The 22,224-nt window shown below is 46.2% G+C and overlaps 1 protein-coding gene across 3 annotated transcripts in view; it reads right to left on the reverse strand.

Moving 5' to 3' along the window:
* PTPRG (protein tyrosine phosphatase receptor type G) overlaps window positions 1–22,224 on the reverse strand; it is a 731,646-nt gene that overhangs the window by 115,614 nt on the left and 593,808 nt on the right. For all 3 annotated transcript variants that reach the window (XM_033424736.2, XM_004267970.3, XM_004267971.3), the window contains exon 9: window positions 567–751. In XM_033424736.2, coding sequence (XP_033280627.1) covers window positions 567–751 — 185 coding nt within the window. The remainder of the gene's footprint in view (window positions 1–566; window positions 752–22,224) is intronic.

Raw genomic sequence — 22,224 nt, forward strand, 5'->3', positions numbered from 1 at the left:
AGGTCAGGTATTACAGCGTCTGAGAGTCTGAGAGCGGTGGCTAAAAATTCCGTGGTCACTGGGGTCTAGCAGGTCGGAATGTATGAGGCAGATAAAATGTGACAGAAGGGAGTGGTGGGGACTTCGGAAAGCTGCATGGTGTGGGGAGGAGGGTGGGGGCGACAGCTGCCATAGTAATAACAGCCAGTACTGACCCGGTGCTCGCTCTGTGCTACGCCCTGCTCTACAACTGCAGAACTCACCTAACATTTACAGCAACGCTAGCAGATGACAAGCGCTTCGTGGAGGCTTTCGGACTTTTTTTTTTCTTTTTAAATAATGAAAGAAAAAGCAGTCAGTTTTGAAGGGCCGAGTTACAAAGAAATTAACTTTTCCTGGTGGTATAGCCATCAGGTATAAAGGCGGAATGGAGCCCGGGCAGGCTCCGGCCCCGGTTCACCCCGGTGGCACCCGTCCTCGGCAGGCAGCGTAGGGCTGGGATGCCACAGGTCAAAGCACGCCAGAGAGGTGCGCAGGGGCCCCTCCCATTGCTACAGACAGCCTGACTCAGAACAGGGAGGTGTTACCAAGTCCTTGTCGCTGTCCTTCGTGAACGTCTTCTCCTTCTCATCCTCATTCTTGGTCCAGCTGTAGGAGATCATGTAGTTCATGATGGGTGGGTGGTAGATGGTCTCCGGCTGACTCCAGGACACCTGCAGTGCTGTCTGGTTCAGGGGCTGCACCTTCATGTGGATGGGCGGAGAGCTGCAGACTGAAGACACACGGCCAGGCTCAGGGCCTCGTGGCACTACATACGTACACGCCCCGTGTTCCTCAAGACTGCAACCTCGAAAGGTTGACACAGTAGGACGGGGAACACCCACGCCCCCATCGCTGGGATCCACCGGCTGCTAACATTTTGCCACACCTGTTCTCCCTCCCCCCTTCTCTTTCTACACACACACACACACACACACACACATGCATGCACGCACACACACACGCACGCACGCACACACGCGCACGCATGCACACACACGCACGCATGCACACACACGCACGCACGCATGCTTCCCTGCTGTGTCACTGAAAGCAAGTTGCAGACATTCTGAACGTCACTCCTTAAACTCAGGTCTGTATCTCCTAAGAATAAGGACATTCTCCTCTATAATGGCAATGTCTGAGTGTCTGTGTGCTCCCCAAATTCATGTGTTGAAACCTAATGCCCAATGGGATGGTATTAGGGCATCGAACTTGGGGAGACAATTAGATCATGGCGGTGGAGCCCTCATGGGTGGGATTAATGTCCTCATAAGAGGCCCCAGAAAGCTCCCTCACCCCTTCTGCCACGTGAGGACATAGTGAGAAGACGGCTGTCTGTGAACCAGGGAGCAAGTCCTCACCAGCCAGTGAGTCTACCAGCACCTTGATCTTAGACCTCCCAGCCTCCAGAGCGGTGAGAAATAAATTTCTTTTGTTTGTAAGACACCCAGTCTATGCTATTTGTTACAGCAGCCCAAGCTGACTACGGTCATACCTAAGAAAATAAACACTAACTTGATATTATCTGACATTTACATCATCCCTATTCAAATTTCCCCAACTGTCTCCAAAAGAGTATTTATATAAGCCTTTCCCTGCCCACACGACATGTCACATTCAGTATTATAATGCTTTAACTTCTTTTAATCTAGCATTCTCATCTGGCCTCTTCTTCCACAATGAATTCTTTTAGAAGCCAGGCCACCTGATATGTGGAATGTCCCAGCTAACTAAAATTGTAGATGACATTTTATTGTAAATAGATCACAGTGTAAATAAATACGATGCAAAATGAGACTTTAAATAATTTTAAAGCAAACGCACAAAAAACCAGGACGACTTTCTCTGGACCAGCAGAACTCTATGTAACTATCCTGATGGAGGGCAAAGGAAAAGCCAGGCTAATTCCCCTGTTTATTCCTTGTGGCCGGCAGGTTTGAAGGAATGTGGTGGCTCTATATCTATCTACTAACAAACCCATTTCAGAGCTGGGAGTATCAAGTCAGCCATTAACAGTGACATTTTGGCCCTCCAGATGTGCACTTTCCCAGGGGCCTTGGTTCCTGCCCACACAGGGCTTCCATTCTGAAGCAGGGTTTCTCAACCTCAGCAGCACTGGCCTCTTGGGCCAGAAGACTCTTTGCTCTTGGGGGCTGTCACGTGCACTGTAAGATGTTTAGCAACATCCTGGGCCTCTACCCACTAGATGCCGGTAGCACTCCCCCCAAGTTAAAACAACCAAAAATGTCCCCAGGTATCGCCAAATGTCCCTGGGGGGGCCAAACACCCCTGAGAACTCCAGGTCTAAAGGGGGAGATGGGAATTCATCAAAGAATGACATGTGTGCAGCTACTATCACACACCAGGATGGGATGGGCGGAGGGGAGGAGAGGAACGCTGTACTTTCCAAGCACTTTCTAGGGAGACTTGATTCATGCTACAGGGTCCAGGGAAGACTCTTTAGAGGCAGGTGCATCCAACTGAGAACTGCGTGGAGATTCACTACGTGGGGGTCAGGAGAAGAGGGGAGGCCGGCCAAGGGACCTCAGCAGGGAGAAGGCCTGAGGGGCCCAAAGGAAGGCAGTGGGGCTGGATCAAGGGAGGCCAGTGGAGCGGGAAGCCTCTCAGGCCCAGATGAAAATTCTGGCTTTTACCCTACAGTACTCCGAAGCCACGGGAAGGATGTGAACCAGAGAACGACGCAGGCAGGTGTGCACTTTACAAAGCTCCCTGGAGCTTCAGCTGAGCAAAGAAGAGCCCAGAGGGGCTAAGAGAGGAGCAGAGAGGCCTGTCAGGAGGTGCTGCAGACGGCTGGGTGCTTGTCTACCTAGGAGAGAACAGCAGGTTCTAGAGCAGATAGAGGCAAAGGCTGGCGATGCGCTGGACAAGGAGAGGCATGAGGGCGAGGGACGCAGTGAGGACGATGCTGGGGTTTGGGGGGCAGCAGGGGAGCAGCCCTGGAGGGGACGGGCCAGGGGGTGTGGGGCTTGGTTCTGGGTTCTCCCAGGAGCCCATCTCCAAGCCATGCAGCCCACCACGAGCCAGAGTCCCCTATTTGCTCCTCAAGAGCCCCAAGCCCAAGGCAGCCCTGGGGAGGATGGCTTTCCTGCCAGAGAAGCAGGGACCCAGCTCTAAGCAGCTGGCTGATGGAGAAAAGCGGAGATTGGTTTTGACAGGGAGGCAGCCTTTGGCTCTTCGACTGCCAAACCCTGCTTCAGTCGGACAGATTCGCTTTGTGCAACTGAGACAAGAAGGAAGGGATAAATTAATGAGGCATCCCCACTGCCCTGCAGAACCCCGGGAGGCATTTCGCTGCCTGCTGCGCAAATGCCACCGGAGCAGGGACATCAAAGAAAGAATGTGATGTTAAGGCTCCCACAGAGACAGGGGGGCGAAATGACAGAGTGCTGACACTAGGTGGCGCTCACATACCATTTTAAAATGCCCCAACGTCTCAGTGGTTTACAGTTTCTCAAGAGGGCGGGGCTGGGAAGGGGGAGGAATGGGGAAAGATCTACACTCCCATCTTTCCAAGTACCAATAATGAACCAAGATTTATATACTCGGAAGCTCGTGTCCTTCCATTGATGACATGTCAGATTTTCTGACTTTTACATCTTTTCTCACCTCCCCCTATGTTTTTACTTATCTCCTTCATTCTGAAGCCATCACTCCCCTGCTCCAATTAGGGGTGAGCCGTATGGGGGGATGCATGTATCTTTTAACAGTTACATCATAACCACATAAATAATCCTATCACCCACATGCGGATGCAACCATTCTTCTTATTTATTCTTTGAAATAAAAATAGCTGGCTTTTTCTTTGCTCATTAAGATGATTCATGTTAATGTTTTTAAAAAGAATCCAAGTCATCCAAAAAAGTAAGAAGAAGAAAGTTTTAAAAAAATCACCCGAAATCCCAGTATCCAGAGACAACCACTGTTAACTTTCTGGGGATCCAACATCTTCATGCATGTGTAAAAACACATACATGCAATCTGATATAAACGGGATACAACGCATTATGGCCCTGTGAGTGAATTTGTTGTTCTCGTTGTCTTTTACTAAGTCACAGATATGTTGCCTTGATCAAGAAGAGCTTGGTAATACTGTTCTGAATGAAAGTACAGAACCCCACTGTCTCAATGGACTAGAAAATATTGGTTTAGGCTCACAAAGGAGGACGGCCTGGCCTCACTCTAACAGGACCACCTTTTTTTGGGCCACACTGTGCAGCATGCGGGATCTTAGTTCCCTGACCGGGGATCGAACCACGCCCCCTGCAGTGGGAGCGTACAGTCTTCACCACTGGACAGCCTGCCGGGGTGGGGGTGGGGAATTCTGTAACTGAGGGGCCTCCAGAGATCCACACTTGTCTGAGGCTACACGTGGGAGCACTGGGCCAGAGGCTTGTAGGCTGAGGCTCGCCCATCTCGGCTTAAGGGAAGAGCAGGTGGAAAAGAAAATTCCCCTCTGCTCTTCACTTCCCTGAGAGGGTGGATTTTTCTGGGCCAGATTTGGAGGAAGCATTTGCAGATTACAAGGAGGACCTAGGACAGGGGTTGGCACACTTGTTCTGTAAAGGGCAGGACAGTAAGTGTGCTTGGCTTTGCCGGCCATATGGTCTCTGTCACAGCTACGCAGCTCTGCCTATGAAGCACAGAAGCAGCTGAGGTCATCCGGACATGATGGGCGTGGCTCTGCTGCGATGAAACTGGTTATGGACCCTGCGTTGCCATTTCATACCATTTCCATGTGTCATGAAACTTTCTTCTTTTCATTTTTTTCAACTTTTTAACATAGAGACACCACACTCAGCTCCTGGCTGTACAGTAGGTGCTGGTGGGAGAGTTTTGGCCTGTGGATCAGTGGTTTGGTGATTCCAGATGTAGAAGCTAAAGGGAGGCCAAGCCTTTGTTTGAATCACGTTTACCGACTGCATTTGTGTTGTTTGTGCAGTATTCTGCCCCTCACACAGCCTCCCTCCCCTGCAGAGCTGAGATCTTCCTGCGCTCAGTACTGCGTGGCGTGACACTGCTGACCTCATGGACTGTCCGTAAGGCAATCACACTCCCCTACTAGAATGTAAGCTCCACGAGGCTGCACACTTTCTGTCTTGTTTGCTACACTGTCCTCGGTACTAAGTCAGAGCCTAGCACACAGTGGGCTCCCTGTAAATTTGGGCTGAACGAACGGCGCACTGAGTGGACGGAATCGACCCCTTGGCCTTGCCCTGGCCCACAGGTCCCATGTGACGTGACCCCTTCCACGTCTCTGACCTCACCGACTCCTCTGTGGCCAGCCCACACCCAGTCTCCCTGAAGCTCCAGCTTCCCCGCCGAGGTCTCCCCTGTGCTCCCCGGGCCCCTCGGCCCCCTCCCTCAACGTGCTCATCATGCCCCTGGGGGAGGGGAGATGACCAGACACCCTCCAAAGAACTCGGGCCTTGTGCTTCCAAACTTTGCCGGACTTTTCAGGGATGCACACTCTTCTTTCCAACAAAACCTCCCCCCAGATTCCAAGTATCAGACAAAAGCAGCACTGTGGTACATCACAGAAGGGACAGTTTAGAAGAGCTCGTATAATAAAAGGTGGGCTTTGGAGCCAGACTCCTATGGACCCTTGTGTTCTCATCTGTAAAATGGGTGGCTAGTACCAGGTAATAATAACCTCCTCACAGAGCTGGGGTCACGATCACAGAGAATGCTGTGGGTCAACCAGAATCTGAGGGCCTGACGCCCAGTGGCACACGCAGGGGACAAGCTGCCAGGCCCACACAGTGTTTGAAAACATATAAAGCTGGCTTTTTAAACTGGGCCTGCAACCACACACGGCAGTGGTTTCCTGGGCGGCAGTGCAGGCCCCCTTCAGACAGGTGTGTGTGCTCACATCTGCCGCAGTCCCCGCCTCTCCCCACTGCCTTCACCCACAGCTGCCTGGCCCCCAAGGCCAGGTGAGTTTCCCACTGATCTAAAACAAGCGCCAGGAACCCGGCCTTAGGTGGAGAACAGGTGCCCAACACCCCTGACAAATGGCCATTGCAAATGCACCTAACACAGGGAGTTGGCCAATCGTCTGGAGACATCCTTCTGCGCAAAATCAAAGCCTTTTAACCACGAGGGAGGTACCACACCTGGCTCTCTAAACAAACATCCCCCGTGAGGGGCTCCTGACGTCAGCCTCCCCTTCTGGGGGCCTGATTACCTTCTCACTGGTGTCTGATTGCATTTCACAGGCATCTTGGACGATGCCCTACCAGCTCTGAGAATTCCTGCCCGCATTCTGAACTGCCTGTAATTAGGACCCCAGCCTTCGTTAAATTACGAAGAGGCTTCTAGCAGAGCACCCAAGGTCCACTGATTCTCAATCAACGTCAAGGATATTTGCTCAGTGGTTCCACGAGTAAATGAGAGATTCCCCTACCCCCAATCCTCTTCCTTTGGGCCGTTTGAGATAAACTAACGGGACCCTTTCTCTGTGAAAGTTAGTGTAACTTCCAAGCGCCTTCAACGATTTGGATTTGAAGTCCTCCCTGGGGTCTCCTCCCACCACTGGACCGCTCCAAGTTTCACACGTAAGGCAACGGGCCAATCATTGATCAGGTGTCAGATGAACAGCATTGCTCAAACACAGCGATTCGGCGCCATTCGCCTCTTACGGAGCTCGTCAACAGACAGGAAACGGCTGCCTCCTGCGGGGTGGGGTGCGGTGACGTCATACACCAGCCCAGCGGAGGACCACAGGGGAGACAGATGCCGCCCACCAGGGACCCGCCTGCCTGGCAGGGAAGCAGGAGCAACGTCTCCTCTTCAGCAGAAGGGAACCTCTCAGCTGAACAAAGCCACCAGCCTAGCCTCAGACAGCTCAAACGCCTGTCATTTCTTTTTTTTTTTTTTTTATTGCGGTACGCGGGTCTCTCACTGCTGTGGCCTCTCCCGCTGCGGAGCACAGGCTCCGGCACAAACCCGTGTCCCCTGCATCGGCAGGCGGACTCCCAACCACTGCGCCACCAGGGAAGCCCGCCTGTCATTTCTTTATGGCCTTTAGGGGAAATTTCCAAAGACATTGGTCTCAGGGAAGGATTTCTCTTTTTGAAGGGCTGTATCCAAAATGTCTAGGTAAACACAAAACCCCCAAAGCCAATCGCGTAGGACTTCAAACCTGGCACCTTGGGGCTCCGGGGTGTCATCTTCCCCGCTCCATGCCCGAGAGCTCACGAAAGGGAAACTGCATGGGCGAAGCTGCCGGAACCGGATCAAAGCCGGAGCCCAGCTCTGGCATTTTGGGGATTTACAACACCCGAACTCTCTCTACTTGGAGTTGCCAAGCACATGCCACGGGCCAGGCTCCGTGTCTTCCTCTCAGACGGTCCACAAGGGCACCCTCTCCCCTAAAGATGAAAGAAGTCCAGAGAGATCAAGTCACTGGGCTGGGCCGAGGACCCTGGGTGGGAGGAGGGCTGGGAACTGGAACGCAGCCTGTAGTAGAGGGGACGGGGGTGCAGCACCACATACGTTCTAGCCACAAACACCTCCCACATCTATCTTCCTATCTGCAGGACGGCAATGAAGAGGTCAGGAGGGTAACTCAAAAGTGCTTAAAAGGTGAAAACTGTCCCACGCAGACACAATGCATCACTACTACGGCTCAGGTCTGTGCTTCTTCCCTGGTTAACAATACTTGGCACAAAAAGCTTCCTTCCCACTCCCTCTGCCTTCCTGGTTTTCTTTGTTCGCAATGACAGATGAGAATGTGGGTCTCTTGACAATTTCCAGAGCAGCCTCCAACTCCTTCGAGGCCTTCGAAAACTGGGCGCAGCCCAAGTAACCATTCTCCCCCATCAGAAATATAGACTAAGCTCGTGGTCCCTCAAGCCATCACGGGGAGGCTGGAAATAGCTGTGGTGGTGCAGGGTGCAGCACTCCCCCATGGGATTCACCAGATGGCTGAAAGAGCCCATGGCACCAAAAAGGTTAGATACTCCCGGCAGTAAGGATTATGTGATTACATGCTTTTAAGGAAACTATTATAGGAAATCTGTAAAAAGGTTTAATAAACACCCTGACCTAGATTTGAGGGATTGGTTAGGAAAGGCTTACTGAGCACAGTGATGTTTGAACTGATTAGGTGTTTATAAAATGAACAGGAAGGGACTTCCCCGGTGGCGCAGTGGTTAAGAATCTGCCTGCCAATGCAGGGGACACGGGTTCGAGCCCTGGTCCGGGAAGATCCCACATGCCGTGGAGCAATTAAGCCCGTGCGCCACAGCTACTGAGCCTGCGCTCTAGAGCCCGTGAGCCACAACTACAGAGCCCGTGCACCGCAACTACTGAGCCCATGCACCACAACTACTGAGCCCACGCACCACAACTACTGAAGCCCATGTGCCTAGAGCCCATGTTCCTCAACAAGAGAAGGCACCGCAATGAGAAGTTCGTGCACCGCAACAAAGAGTAGCCTCCGCTCGCCGCAACTAGAGAAAGCCCGTGCGCAGCAACGAAGACCCAACACAGCCACAAATAAAAATAAATAAAATAAATTTATAAAAAAAAGAAAATGAGCAGGAAGGAAGGAGGCTTAGATATGGCAGACAGAAAAACAGCTCGTGCAAAGGCCCTCAGGCAGGAAAACTGGAAAGAAAACTAGCAAGGCTTGGCAAGCAGAGAATGAGGAGGAAGACGGTTGAGACCAGGTCTCAAAGGAAGTGAAGTGTGTGGAGCTGGGTTCATTCCTGGGCAGCTCTGGCCAGACATTGCTGGAGGACCACCTTCTCATGATGTGGGAGACCCCAAGTTCCCCCAAGCACTAGGGCAACTGCTTTCAAGTTTTAAATCTAAGGTGTCTTAAAAAATGCAAGCTCTAACCTGTTATAACAGAAAATATATATATTGGTCTCTGCCCCAGGTTCCCAGCATAGGGCTCCTAAAACCCTTGTAACTTCCGAAGTGATACTAGGAGCATCTCTTATCCTTTTTTTAAATTTCTTTTAAAACAATCATTCAGTTTATTTAAACTAAAAAACAATCAAAAAAACAGTTCACTCCTTTCTCCCACCCCCACCCGTCAGTTGCCTGTATCTATGAGCTCGGTTTTTGTTTTCACATGAGTGAGATCATATGGTATTTATCTTTCTCTGTCTGACTTAGTTCACTTAGCATGATGCCCACAAAGTCCACCCATGTTGTTGCCAATGGCAAGATTTCATTCTTTTCTATGGCTTAATAATATGCCATTATATAGATACCACATTTTCTTTATCCATTCATCTACCAATGGACACTTAGGTTGTTTCCTTATCTTGGGTATTTGTAAATAATGCAATGAACATGTGGATGGATATATCTTTTTCAAGTTAGAGTTTTTGTTTCCTTCAAAGAAAACACATCCGTACACTGGGAGAGTGAACACACCCAACTCAATGGCAACAGAAGCTCCTGTGCTCAGGACCCGCTCAGACCTCGCCCTATGTTTCCCTTCATCCAGCTGTTCATCTGCACCCTGTGTCATATCCGTTAATAAACTGGTAAATGTAAGTAAGTGCTTCCCTGAGTTCTGTGAGCCACTCCAGCAAATTAATCAAACCAGAGGAGAAAATCGTGGGTACCTCCAATTTGTAACCAAATCGGACAGAAGTTACGGGTAATTTGGGGATCTCCTACTTGCGATTGGCATCTGAAGTGGGGGTGGAAGCAGTCTTGTGGGACAGAGGCCAGCGTTGGAATGGAGTTACACTGTAGGACACCCAGCTGGTGTTGCAGAGAACTGCTTGTTGTGCTGAAACCCCTGCCCCCATATCTGGTGACCAGAAGTGAAGGATTCTGTGTAAAAGTAAAGGAGAAACACACAAGAGGTGGAGAACCTACTCAGCAGGGAGAACTAAGTTTCCCTAATACACCTGTGGAGTTCTTTTCGACACCACCCCACAGTATTCCCTCCGCTCCCACGAACAAGCCTTGGTGTGCAATTCCATTTCTCAGCCAACAACTGAGCGTTAGAAGCTCTGTGGCAACTACCCTGGAAGACAGCAAACTGGAAAACTTTCTTACACTGTGCATATGATGGAGCCACGTGCTCCAAACACAACAGCAGCAGCCAGAGTCCCCCAAGCACGCAGGTTTGACTTTCCCCATTATGTTATCCTGACCTACTTCCCTGGAGTCCATCTTCTATGCGATATCCCTCTGCCGCTGAGAGCTAAAGGCCAGGGGCAGTGCCTCTGTCCTGTGCAGGGGAAAGCACTGTTCAGCTTGGCACTCAGGGAGGTGGCGAAGTCCAGAGTGTACATCATCCAAGCCCTACTTGAGAACAGCTGTTTCTCAGACACCGGGTGGAAGGCGGGATTCCATGTGCCCCGAAGCCCTTCCCTCCTTTCCAGATTTAACATGCTGTGATGTCCTGCCAAAAGGGCACAGTGGACCTATCCCCCTTTAACTGAGCACAGCATCCTTTCTACATGGTACCTCTGAACTTCTCCTGCAGCCTTGCTCTAGTCATAGGCTCCGACCAAGGGTCTATACCAGAAACAAGGGTGCAGGTGTACAAATGCCCAGTGCACTTATACTGAAGCTGGACGAGTCTCCTACTTCCCGTGGCTGAGATGATGTTATGGCCTCGTTTATCATGAAGAAACACCTGGGTCATGTAGAGTCCTATAGCTGTCCTCAGCACTGAGAGACGTTTCTAAACACCATCCAAGATCTAAGATCCCGTGAGCTATCTTTTTAAGTGATCCCAATGGCCGTATCAAGAGATCAACTAGAATTAAAAAACAAACAGAGATGAACAATACAATAACTGAAATTAAAACTACACTAGAAGGAATCAACAGCTGAATAACTGAGGCAGAAGAACGGATAAGTGACCCGGAAGACAGAATGGTGGAATTCAGTGCTGCAGAACAGAATAAAGAAAAAAGAATGAAAAGAAATGAAGACGGCCTAAGAGGCCTCTGGGACAACATTAAACACAACAACATTCGCATTATAGGGGTCCCAGAAGGAGAAGAGAGAGAGAAAGGACCCCAGAAAATATTTGAAGAGACTGTAGTCGAAAACTTCCCTAACATGGGAAAGGAAATAGCCACCCAAGTCCAGGAAGCGCAGTGAGTCCCATACAGGATAAACCCAAGGAGAAACATTCTGAGACGCATAGTAATCAAATTGGCAAAAATTAAAGACAAAGAAAAATTATTAAAAGCAGCAAGGGAAAACCGACAAATAACATACAAGGGAACTCCCATAAGGTTAACAGCTGATTTCTCAGCAGATACTCTACAAGCCAGAAGGGAGTGGCATGATATAATTAAAGTGATGAAAGGGAAAAACCTACAACCAAGATTACTCTACCCAGCAAGGATCTCATTCAGCATCTATGGAGAAATCAAAAGCTTTACAGACAAGCAAAAGCTAAGAGAATTCAGCAGCACCAAACCAGCTCTACAACAAATGCTAAAGGAATTTCTCTAAGTGGGAAACACAAGAGAAGAAAAGGACCTACAAAAACAAGCCCAGAACAATTAATAAAATGGTCATAGGAACATACATATCGAGAATCACCTTAAACGTAAATGGATTAAATGCTCCAACCAAAAGACACAGGCTTGCTGAATGGATACAAGACCAAGACCCATATATATGCTGTCTACAAGAGACACACTTCAGACCTAGGGACACATACAGACGGAAAATGAGGGGATGGAAAAAGATATTCCATGCAAATGGAAATCAAAAGAAAGCTGGAATAGCAATACTCATATCAGATAAAATAGACTTTAAAATAAAGAATGTTACAAGAGACAAGGAAGGACACTACATAATGATCAATCCAAGATAGAAGATATAACAATTATAAATATATATGCACCCAACACAGGAGCACCTCAATACACAAGACAACTGCTAACAGCTATAAAAGAGGAAATTGACAGTAACACAATAATAGTGGGGGACTTTAACACCTCACTTACACCAATGGACAGATCATCCAAAATGAAAATAAATAAGGAAACAGAAGCTTTAAATGACACAATAGACCAGATAGATTTAATTGATATTTATAGGACATTCCATCCAAAAACAGCAGATTACACTTCTCAAGTGTGCACAGAACATTCTCCAGGATAGATCACATGTTGGGTCACAAATCAAGCCTCAGTAAACTTAAGAAAACTGAAATCATATCAAGCATCTTTTCTGACCCCAACGCTATGAGATTAGAAATGAATTACAGGGAAAAAAAACGTTAAAAACACAAACACATGGAGGCTAAAGAATACGTTACTAAATAACCAAGAGATCACTGAAGAAATCAAAGAGGAAATCAAAAAATACCTAGAGACAAATGACAATGAAAACACGATGATCCAAAACCTATGGGATGCAGCAAAAGCAGTTCTAAGAGGGAAGTTTTTAGCTATACAAGCCTACATCAAGAAACAAGAAAAATCTCAAATAAACAATCTAACCTTAAACTTAAAGGAACCAGAGAAAGAAGAACAAACAAAACCCAAAGTTAGCAGAAGGAAAGAAATCATAAAGATCAGAGCAGAAATAAATGAAATAGAAACAAAGAAAACAATAGCAAAGATCAATAAAACTAAAAGCTGGTTCTTTGCAAAGATAAACAAAATTGATTAGCCAGACTCATCAAGAAAAAGAGGGAGAGGACTCAAATTAATAAAATTAGAAATGAAAAAGGAGAAGTTACAACAGACACCACAGAAATACAAAGCATCCTGAGACTACTACAAGCAACTCTATGCAATATAAATTGGACAACCTGGAAGAAATGGACAAATTCTTAGAAAAGTATAACCTTCCAAGACTGAACCAGGAAGAAATAGAAAATATGAACAGACCAATCACAAGTAATGAAATTGAAACTGGGATTAAAAATCTTCCAACAAACAAAAGCCCAGGACCAGATGGCTTCACAGGTGAATTCTATCAAACATTTAGAGAAGAGTTAACACCCATCCTTCCCAAACTCTTCCAAAAAACTGCAGAGGAAAGAACACTCCCACACTCATTCTATGAGGCCACCATCACCCTGATACCAAAACCAAACAAAGATACTACAAAAAAAGAAAATTACAGGCCAATATCACTCATGAATATAGAGGCAAAAATCCTCAACAAAATTCTAGCAAACAGAATCCAACAACAAATTAAAAGGATCATACACCATGATCAAGTGGGATTTATCCCAGGGATGCAAGGATTCTTCAATATACGCAAATCAATCAATGTGATACACCATATTAACAAATTGAAGGGGAAAAACCATATGATCATCTCAATAGATGTAGAGAAAGCTTTCAACAAAATTCAACACCCATTTATGATAAAAACTCTCCAGAGAGTGGGCATAGAGGTAACCTACCTCAACATAATAAAGGCCATATATGACAACCCACAGCAAACATCATTCTCAATGGTGAAAAACTGAAAGCATTTCCTCTAAGATCAAGAACAAGACAATGATGTCCACTCTCACCACTATTATTCAACATAGTTTTGGAAGTCCTAGCCATGGCAATCAGAGAAGAAAAAGAAATAAAAGGAATACAAATTGGAAAAGAAGAAGTAACACTGTGTCTGATTGCAGATGACATGATACTATACATAGAGAATCCTAAAAATGTCACCAGAAATCTACTACAGCTAATCAATGAATTTGGTAAAGTTGCAGGATACAAAATTAATGCACAGAAATCTCTTGCATTTCTATACACTAATGATGAAAAATCTGAAAGAGAAATTAAGGAAACACTCCCATTTACCATTGCAACAAAAAGAATAAAATAACTAGGTATAAACCTATCTAGGGAGACAAAAGACCTGTATGCAGAAAACTATAAGACGCTGATGAAAGAAATTAAAGATGATACCAACAGATGGAGAGATATACCATGTTCTTGGATTGGAAGAATCAACATTGTGAAAATGACTATACTACCCAAAGCAATCTACAGCTTCAATGCAATCCCTATCAAATTACCAATGGCATTTTTTACGGAACTAGAACAAAAAATCTTAAAATTTGTATGCAGACACAAAAGATCCCAAATAACCAAAGCAGTCTTGAGGGAAAAAACAGAACTGGAGGAATCAGGTTCCCGGACTTCAGACTACACTACAAAGCTACAGTAATCAAGACAGTATGGTACTGGCACAAAAAAAGAAATATAGATCAATGGAACAGGATAGAAAGCCCAGAGATAAACCCACGCATCTATGGTCAACTAATCTATGACAATGGAGGCAAGGATATACCATGGAGAAAAGACAGTCTCTTCAATAAGTGGTGCTGGGAAAACTGGACAGCTACATGTAAAAGAATGAAATTAGAACACTCCCTAACACCATCCACAAAAATAAACTCAAAATGGATTAAAGACCTAAATGTAGGACTGGACACTATAAAACTCTCAGAGGAAAACATAGCAAGAACACTCTTTGACACAAATCACAGCAAGATCTTTATTGATCCACCTCCTAAAGTAATGGAAATAAAAACAAAAATAAACACATGGGACCTAATGAAACTTAAAAGCTTTTGCACAGCAAAGGAAACCATAAACAAGACGAAAAGACAACCCTCAGAATGGAAGAAAATATTTGTAAACGAATCAACGGACAAAGGATTAATCTCCAAAACATATAAACAGCTCATACAACCCAAACCAAAAATGGGCAGAAGACCTAAATAGACATTTGTCCAAAGAAGACATACAGATGGCCAAGAAGCACATGAAAAGCTGCTCAAGATCACTAATTATTAGAGAAGTGCAAATCAAAACTACAATGAGGTATCACCTCACACCAGTTAGAATGGGCATCATCAGAATATCTACAAACAGTAAATGCTGGACAGGGTGTGGAGAAAAGGGAACCCTCTTGTACTGTTGGTGGGAATGTAAATTGATACAGCTACTACGGAGAACAGTATGGAGGTTCCTTAAAAAACTAAAAATAGAATTACCATATGATCCAGCAATCCCACTACTGGGCTATACCCAGAGAAAACCATAATTCAAAAAGACACATGCACCCCAATGTTCACTGCACCACTATTTATAGTAGCCAGGTCATGGAAGCAACCTAGATGCCCATCGACAGACGAATGGATGAAGAAGATGTGGTACATATATAAAATGGAATATTACTCAGCCATAAAAAGGAAGGAAATTAGGTCATTTGTTGAGACGTGGATGGATCTAGAGACTGTCATACAGAGTGAAGTAAGTAAGAAAGGGAAAAACAAATATCGTATATTAACGCATATATGTGGAACCTAGAAAAATGGTACAGATGAACGAGTTTTCAGGGCAGAAACTGAGACACAGATGTAGAGGACAAAGTTATGGACACCAAGGGGGGAAAGTGGCAGTGGGGGGTGGGATGAATCGGGCGATTGGGGTTGACATGTATACACTAATGTGTATAAAATTGATGACTGATAAGAACCTGCCGTATTAAAAAAAAAGTGATTAAATGTTAAAAAAAAAAAAAGAGAGAGATCAACTAGTGACCCACACTGATGGGTTTAGCCAGGCTTTTATTTAAATTCTTGATTCTAGATGACTGTGACTCAATAGGCCAAGATGCCCGCCTCCTTTGTTTCAATTTGGTCCTTAAAATAATTTCTCTCTTAGAATTAGGTATCACTTAGGGACCCACTATATTTAAAAGGAGCGTTCTCCTTTTAATGTCTCCCGACATTCACCTTGCTAGCTTTGAATTTCTGATTCTTCCTTGGCACCTGCCTCTCTTACTTGTTCTGGTTCAGGGAGGCCATTGGACGAGCTCCATTGTTTAAATGCCAACGTTGTTTCAACCCCTAGATGTGGCACCTGGGTCATTTGGTAAGGATGGCCCTCTCTGGCATGGTTCCAGGATCTTCCACACCTGGGGACTGGCCTCAAGCAGCGCCTCCGAGGCTTGGTCAAGAGGACCCAAGAGATCAGGGAGCCTGCCACTTAAATTGGAGAGACCAGGCTGCGAATAAGCAGCGCCCCTAGTGGGCCTCAGTGAGAAATCACCTGTGCAGCACTTGGGAGGGACAGAGCCACCCTGGCCTCCTGGCCACCCCAGGCATACGGATCCTTATGCTCTGAGGAACTGGGCTTCTAGCTGGCTGGTGAAGACCAACAGTTTGAGATGCTCAGTGCACTCCTCATGGAGAAGCCTCCTCTCTTCCCGGAAGCCTTTGCATTGAAACCAGGGGGCTCTGTGCACTTGATAGATGATACCTGTTAGCCCCTAGTGTCAGATGTACAGACGGCACCTTGTCTACACAGGCACAGATGTGACTTGGGACAGCCCAGACACTCATTTCGGTCCAAGCCACTGCTTTGGAATCACAAAACCAGTCCAGAGCGGGCCCAGGAGAGAAGCGAGCAACTGTGATGACCCCCGGCTGTGCTTAGAAGAGAAAAAGATGACCCCAGAGGCCTCATCATGGTCTCCCCCTCTGTGCCTTTACACATGGTCTCAAGGACTGGGGAGGTCACAACATTGCTTGCACCCGAGAAAGCCAAGGGTTCGGCCCATGTTCCTTGAACCTGAAGAAAAACTACCTCGACCAGCCTGTGTTGGTTTACAGAAGAATCGGTGGGAAGAATGGAGAAGATACATTGTCTGCCTCCCAGCCACCGTGATTCGTATGACCCCGAGGACAGGGAGATGCAGGCAAGCATCTCGGAGCTTCCCGCTCCATGGGCCGTGAACATTCACTGGCGACAGAAAGGGGAAGTGTGTCCCTCTGGGAGGAGGGATGCTGGTGGCCTTTAGTAATCTCCAGATTGCAGTTCATAAGCACCACGGTGCTCACACAAACAAACCCAGTGTCAGGGAAGATTTTCCTGGAGAGCAGAGCAAAGCTGAAGCCATAGGAGGGTGCCTAAGTCAGCCCTGAAGATCAAACTCTGCCTACCTGCCTGGAGACAGAGGATTAAGTAATTAGGTGATATTTATAAAGTGTGAAAACAATAGGCGGGCCCTGGCATCTGTTAACAATATCAGCTCAACGGGCCCCAAGCCATAACGTGGTTCTGCCTGGGAGCCTCCTGACAACAGTGCCTGCCTCTTTCAGTGCTTCCCTTTCTCTGCTTTTAGGAGTGGTGGAGTGGTTGGGAAACGTGGCTGTTCCTTGGGACAGAGAGGAAAGCCCTCTCTCTATGGTGCTTTGATACCAACACTTCCATCCAAGTGGCTTATGGTCAAACGGATTTGGAAGATGGCTTCCCAAATCCTAGGAGCCTCTCTGATTTCAGGTACTGGGAGTGGTGTGGAATCCTACTCCAAATGCGTGGTTTCGCTCCTCTGATGAGAGCACCTAGCCTGGGCTAGATCATAAATGCCTCAACTGTGCCAACTCTTGTAGCAAGAATCTTTTTTACTCCTGGCCACCTGGCATGTGTGGGTTAGCTTCATCCATCCATCCATCCATCCATCCATCTATCCATCCATCCAGCCATCCATCCATCATCATTCCCTCCAGTCCAATATTTGCTAAGGCGCCAACAGTGAGCATTGTACCCTCTCTCCAACAAAGAAAAGAAAAAAAAAACAAAACAGTTTTACCCTTTATGAGCTTACAAGGTAGTGGGAGAGTTAGGTATTAGGAAAAAAAAAAATACATAAATGAATGTAAAATTCCAACGCTGAGAATGCTACAAAAGAAAGGTAGTGGTGCCCCGACAGTGTCTGGGCCAAGGCAGCCAGGAAACTTCATGGGGAAGGGCCACTGAGTTGAGCCTTGAAGGCTGACAAGGGATGGATGACGCACAGCGGTGAGGCTGGGGCCTTCCAGGGAAGAGGCTGCTGGAACTGCAGTGCGGCTGGTGGACTGAGGTGCAGGATACGAAGGCGGGCTTGGGGAGGGGGACAGGACATGTGGACCATGCTATGGGCCGTGGGATTCACTGGAAAGGTTTTAACTATTTCAGACAATCTGGCTTCGCATTTCCACCAGGAAGAGAATGTGGTCCCCTTGTTTTGAAATGTGTTCTCCAGTGATCATGTCACATGTAATAGGTTGTCCTGAAAGCCAGTGCTGACCTACAGACAAGGAAGTACGATTATCTGCAGAGTACTTTCCATGTCCCGGGCTCTGTACTATTTGTTCTCTATACCGGCTCACTTAAAGGCCACAAGCCAAGGAAGGGGATGTGATTATTAGCTCCATTTTACAGAAAGGAAACTGAGGCTTAGATATGAACTAGAGCACAGATGTGCAGAAGTAAATGACTGGCGTGGAATTTGAGTCCGGGTTTGCTTGACTCCAAAGTCTAGATTCTTACCCCTTGCCCCTTATATTGTCTCCCCATTCATTCATTTAATGAACAATGGCTGTATACCTACTATATTTTAGGTACTGTGTTAGGTCCTGTTGATTCAAGGATGCACAATATCTTTAGCCTAGGAGGCCCCAACATCCACATTAAGTGGGCGCACTGACCCTCCCAGGGACTAACCCTGTGAGCAAGACCTCAGTAACCTCTGCCCCGAGGACCCAAGATAACCTGCCAAAAGCAAGCCAAGCAGATAAAGCAGAGACCAGTGATTCCTTTCAGGAAGATAAACTTGATCTTTAGGAAGAGCACCCAATTGCCTCAAGGACTTTTACAGTGCCTTCATTCACAGAAAGATAATAATAAAACCGTGTCGCTCAAGCCACCTGATGACATTTAAAACAGAGACCACCTCTTGTGGATTCATACGGAAGCTGGCAGTCCCTTGGAAAATAGAAAGAATGCTGTGTTTGGACAGAAGAGTATCTCAGTTGACGTCTCAGCTCTACCATTTCCTGGCTGACAGGCTCTGGTTGACCGACCACCTGTTCTCTCTGAATCTCAGACCACTCATCTGTTAAAGAGAAACAGTAACACTGCATTTCTCTCTCTGCTCACCCCCACCCATCCTCCATCCAAAGTGTTAGTAAATCTCAGAGGCTCTGTTACAAAATCCATCCCCAACGGATCACTTCTACGTCCACCAGGATCACCCTCATCCAGCCACTGTCATCCTGCCAGGAATATTTCCATCAGCCTCCTGCGGGTCTTACAGATTCCACCCCAGGTCCTCTGCAAACATTCTTCACATAACAGTCAGAGTGATGGGTCTAAAAACCTGTTCAGATGGTCCCATAGCCCTGCTTAGGCTCCTCCAAAGGCCACTGTCATAAGAACACAGTCTAACGCCTTACCAAGAAAAGTCTTCTGAGACTTCACTCTTGCGGGTTCCCATGCCTCAGGGCCTTTGCAGAAGGACCGTTCCCTCTCCGAAGTTTGCAGGGCTGGCTCCTTACCCAGACCAACCCACCCTCTCCAGAGAAGCTCTCTTTCCCTTGGCCTCACCATGTCTGCCACTCTTAGCAAACCACCTGATTTGATCTGCAGAACAACACTGAAGAGCTTAATCACTGACGGCTTTCTTTCTTTCTTCCCCCTAAAACTTAAGCTCCGTAAGAGACTCTTCTCCCTTGTTCAGCTTTATTTCTAGTGCCTAAAACTTGTTCATAGTAGATGCTCAACAAATATTTGACAAATGGAAAGTGCATCCTGGCAGAGGTTGTTCTGAGGATTAAATAAACCGTATATGCACGGAAAAGGCTAGCATAGCACCTGGCCCATGAAAACCCCTATGTAGCCTTTTTAAGCATAGGTGTACCAGGCACAGCTCCTAGAGAAAGCGCTTCAGTGTAGATGAAGATGCCTGACACGGGAAAAGAAATTCACTGGCTAGAAAACATGAGCCCAAAGTAGTTAATGCTATGTTAAATGTCTATGAAATATCAACTTTATGTCAACCAATCAAAGGCAACTTACACCAACTCTCTATCTATTTACATAAAATTAGTCATCACGGGATATCTGAGCCTGTAAAAATGTTTGATAGAACATGGCATGCCCTTTAAAAGCATGAGCACCCAGGATGTTGGAGAGTCTTACAAAAAAACAGCCCTACTTTTTGCTTGCTTTCTTAATCACTCCCAAGGTTAAAAATTAATAGCTAGTAATAGTTATTTTTAAAAGGAGGAGGTCAAAACCACTCCATGGCGGCTGCATTAAAAATGTGATTTCCTTAGCACTTTTCTGTGTTGGAAGTTACTAAAAGTACCAAGCTAACTTTCTGGAAGAGTTTCTGGGAGGGCAGCTGCCTATAAAGGAATTAAATGTTCCATATCAGAGGTTCTTTTATTAAGATAAAGTAATTCAAGCTCGTTAATGTGGTGAGTGAACATGATTAAACTGAAAATAGAACAACATTAATATTTTATCCCAAAATAGCAGAAAACCATGATTTCAATGTCAAACCCCTTTTAAAAGCAATCGTGGATTTACTTCTTTGTTTGCTAATTTGGGTGGAAAATGTGATGGTCTTTCTCGATGTGTTCTGATTTAAAATAGGCTAGTTATTTAGGCATTCTCACACACTGGTACATGCCCTTAAAAACTGCTTTTAACCAAGACAGGAAGCAATCTTTAGCACTGAAAATGCAGCTAACAAAGAGATCCGTCCATCAGCAAAAACAAAAACCATTCTCAAAAACCACAGCGTTGGCTTAGGGGACTGGAGAGGACAAAGGCCACCCACTGTCCTCTTCATTTCCTTTGCTTTTATTACATTATACAGTGTCACTTTAATTAAGCCATCAAATCAAATTATCAGATCAAGTGGTTTTGATTCCACTGTGGTTTGAACAGGTTTTGTTAAATTAATAAACCATATGTTTCATGTTGTTGGAAGGGAAGTTATTTTTCTCTGTTCACTGTTCCAAAAGTCTTCACAATAGACAGTATTCAGCACTTAATCACCGAAATGCTCTTCCATGTGCCCGGGATGTGTTGCAGAATAACTAAAATGACAGCGCATTAAATCCCAAAGTCTGTCTAAGTTATTTACCGACAAAGGGCAGAGTGGTGAATTGGATGTCCCTCGAACAATCTACCAAGCCTAAATATTGTTTCCATTTACTGGAAACTAAAGCTTTATATTTTTTTACGGATGACATCCATTATAAATCTTTCTTCGGAAACATTACAATATTAAGGTGACTTTTCCCCCTTTCTTTTGGTGTCGTACGTGGCGATGCATCTCATGCTTGGAACTGAATGGCTTGATTCTGTTTTCTCTATTCTAGTATGTCTGATCATCCTGACAGAAGGGCAGGGTGGGGGCACATCAACTCAAGCATCCCCTGCTGTGCTGCTCAATGAACACTAGTCAGTGATCACAGCCAGGGAACAACGGAAGTGGGGCTCAGTCTACAGAGGCTCCACTTATACTTCTGGAGTGGAAGACGAAGCGGTCTTAAGGTGGATTGGTCAGTGAATGGTTACCAAGTTAATAAACCTCTAATTGGTCCTAGGATCTTGTAGTGTCATGGAAAAGCAGAACCGACCGATGGACACTTCCACAGTCACGGCCGCTGTGAAAATACCTTCAAACAAGCCTCAGATGGGGTTCCACCATCTTAGTTTGAGCCATTCCCTAGAGCAGGGGTCAGTACACTATGATCCCCAGGCTAAATCTGGACTGCCACCTATTTTTACAAATAAAGTTTTATTAGAAGACATTTTCTATACCTACTTATTTATATACTGTCTACAGCTGCCTTCACGCTACAGTGGCAGAGCTGAGTAGTTGCAACAAGAGATCACATGACCCAATACCTGGTCCTTAGCCAGAAAAGCTTACTGATGCCTGTCCTACGTAATTAATTAATTCTTCTTTCTTCTGTGACAACAGCCCAATAAATGCACAGCTCTATGCTCAACATCATGGCTCTCTTAGGCACCAAAAGCTTCCAATAATGATCAGCTAGAGAATGCCAATCAGACAGGGTTTGTTCTTTCTGAATCACCTGAAGATTACAGAATACCACCCTTCCTTTTCTAATATCTTTTTTGCACATGCCTGGAGAAGAGAAAGGGACTCTTCTTTTATACTGGCTCTTTTCTACTCAGATCTCGAAGGTCAATAATCTAAGCACACCGGGCTGCCTGATGACTGCCAGCATCTGTGGCTGGCTTTCAGCCTTCGGTGCCATGGAATGACCTGAATTTTCTTGGGGAATACAAGGAGGAGCATTTGGTCACATGGACCATGGTTTTATGAAATTTAAAACAAATACAAACATCATTTAAAAACAAATAGGGACATCATTAGTCATTAGGGAAGTGCACATCAAAACTA

The sequence above is a fragment of the Orcinus orca genome, chromosome 10 (genome assembly GCF_937001465.1).
Source record: "Orcinus orca chromosome 10, mOrcOrc1.1, whole genome shotgun sequence".
Taxonomy (NCBI): Eukaryota; Metazoa; Chordata; class Mammalia; order Artiodactyla; family Delphinidae; genus Orcinus; species Orcinus orca.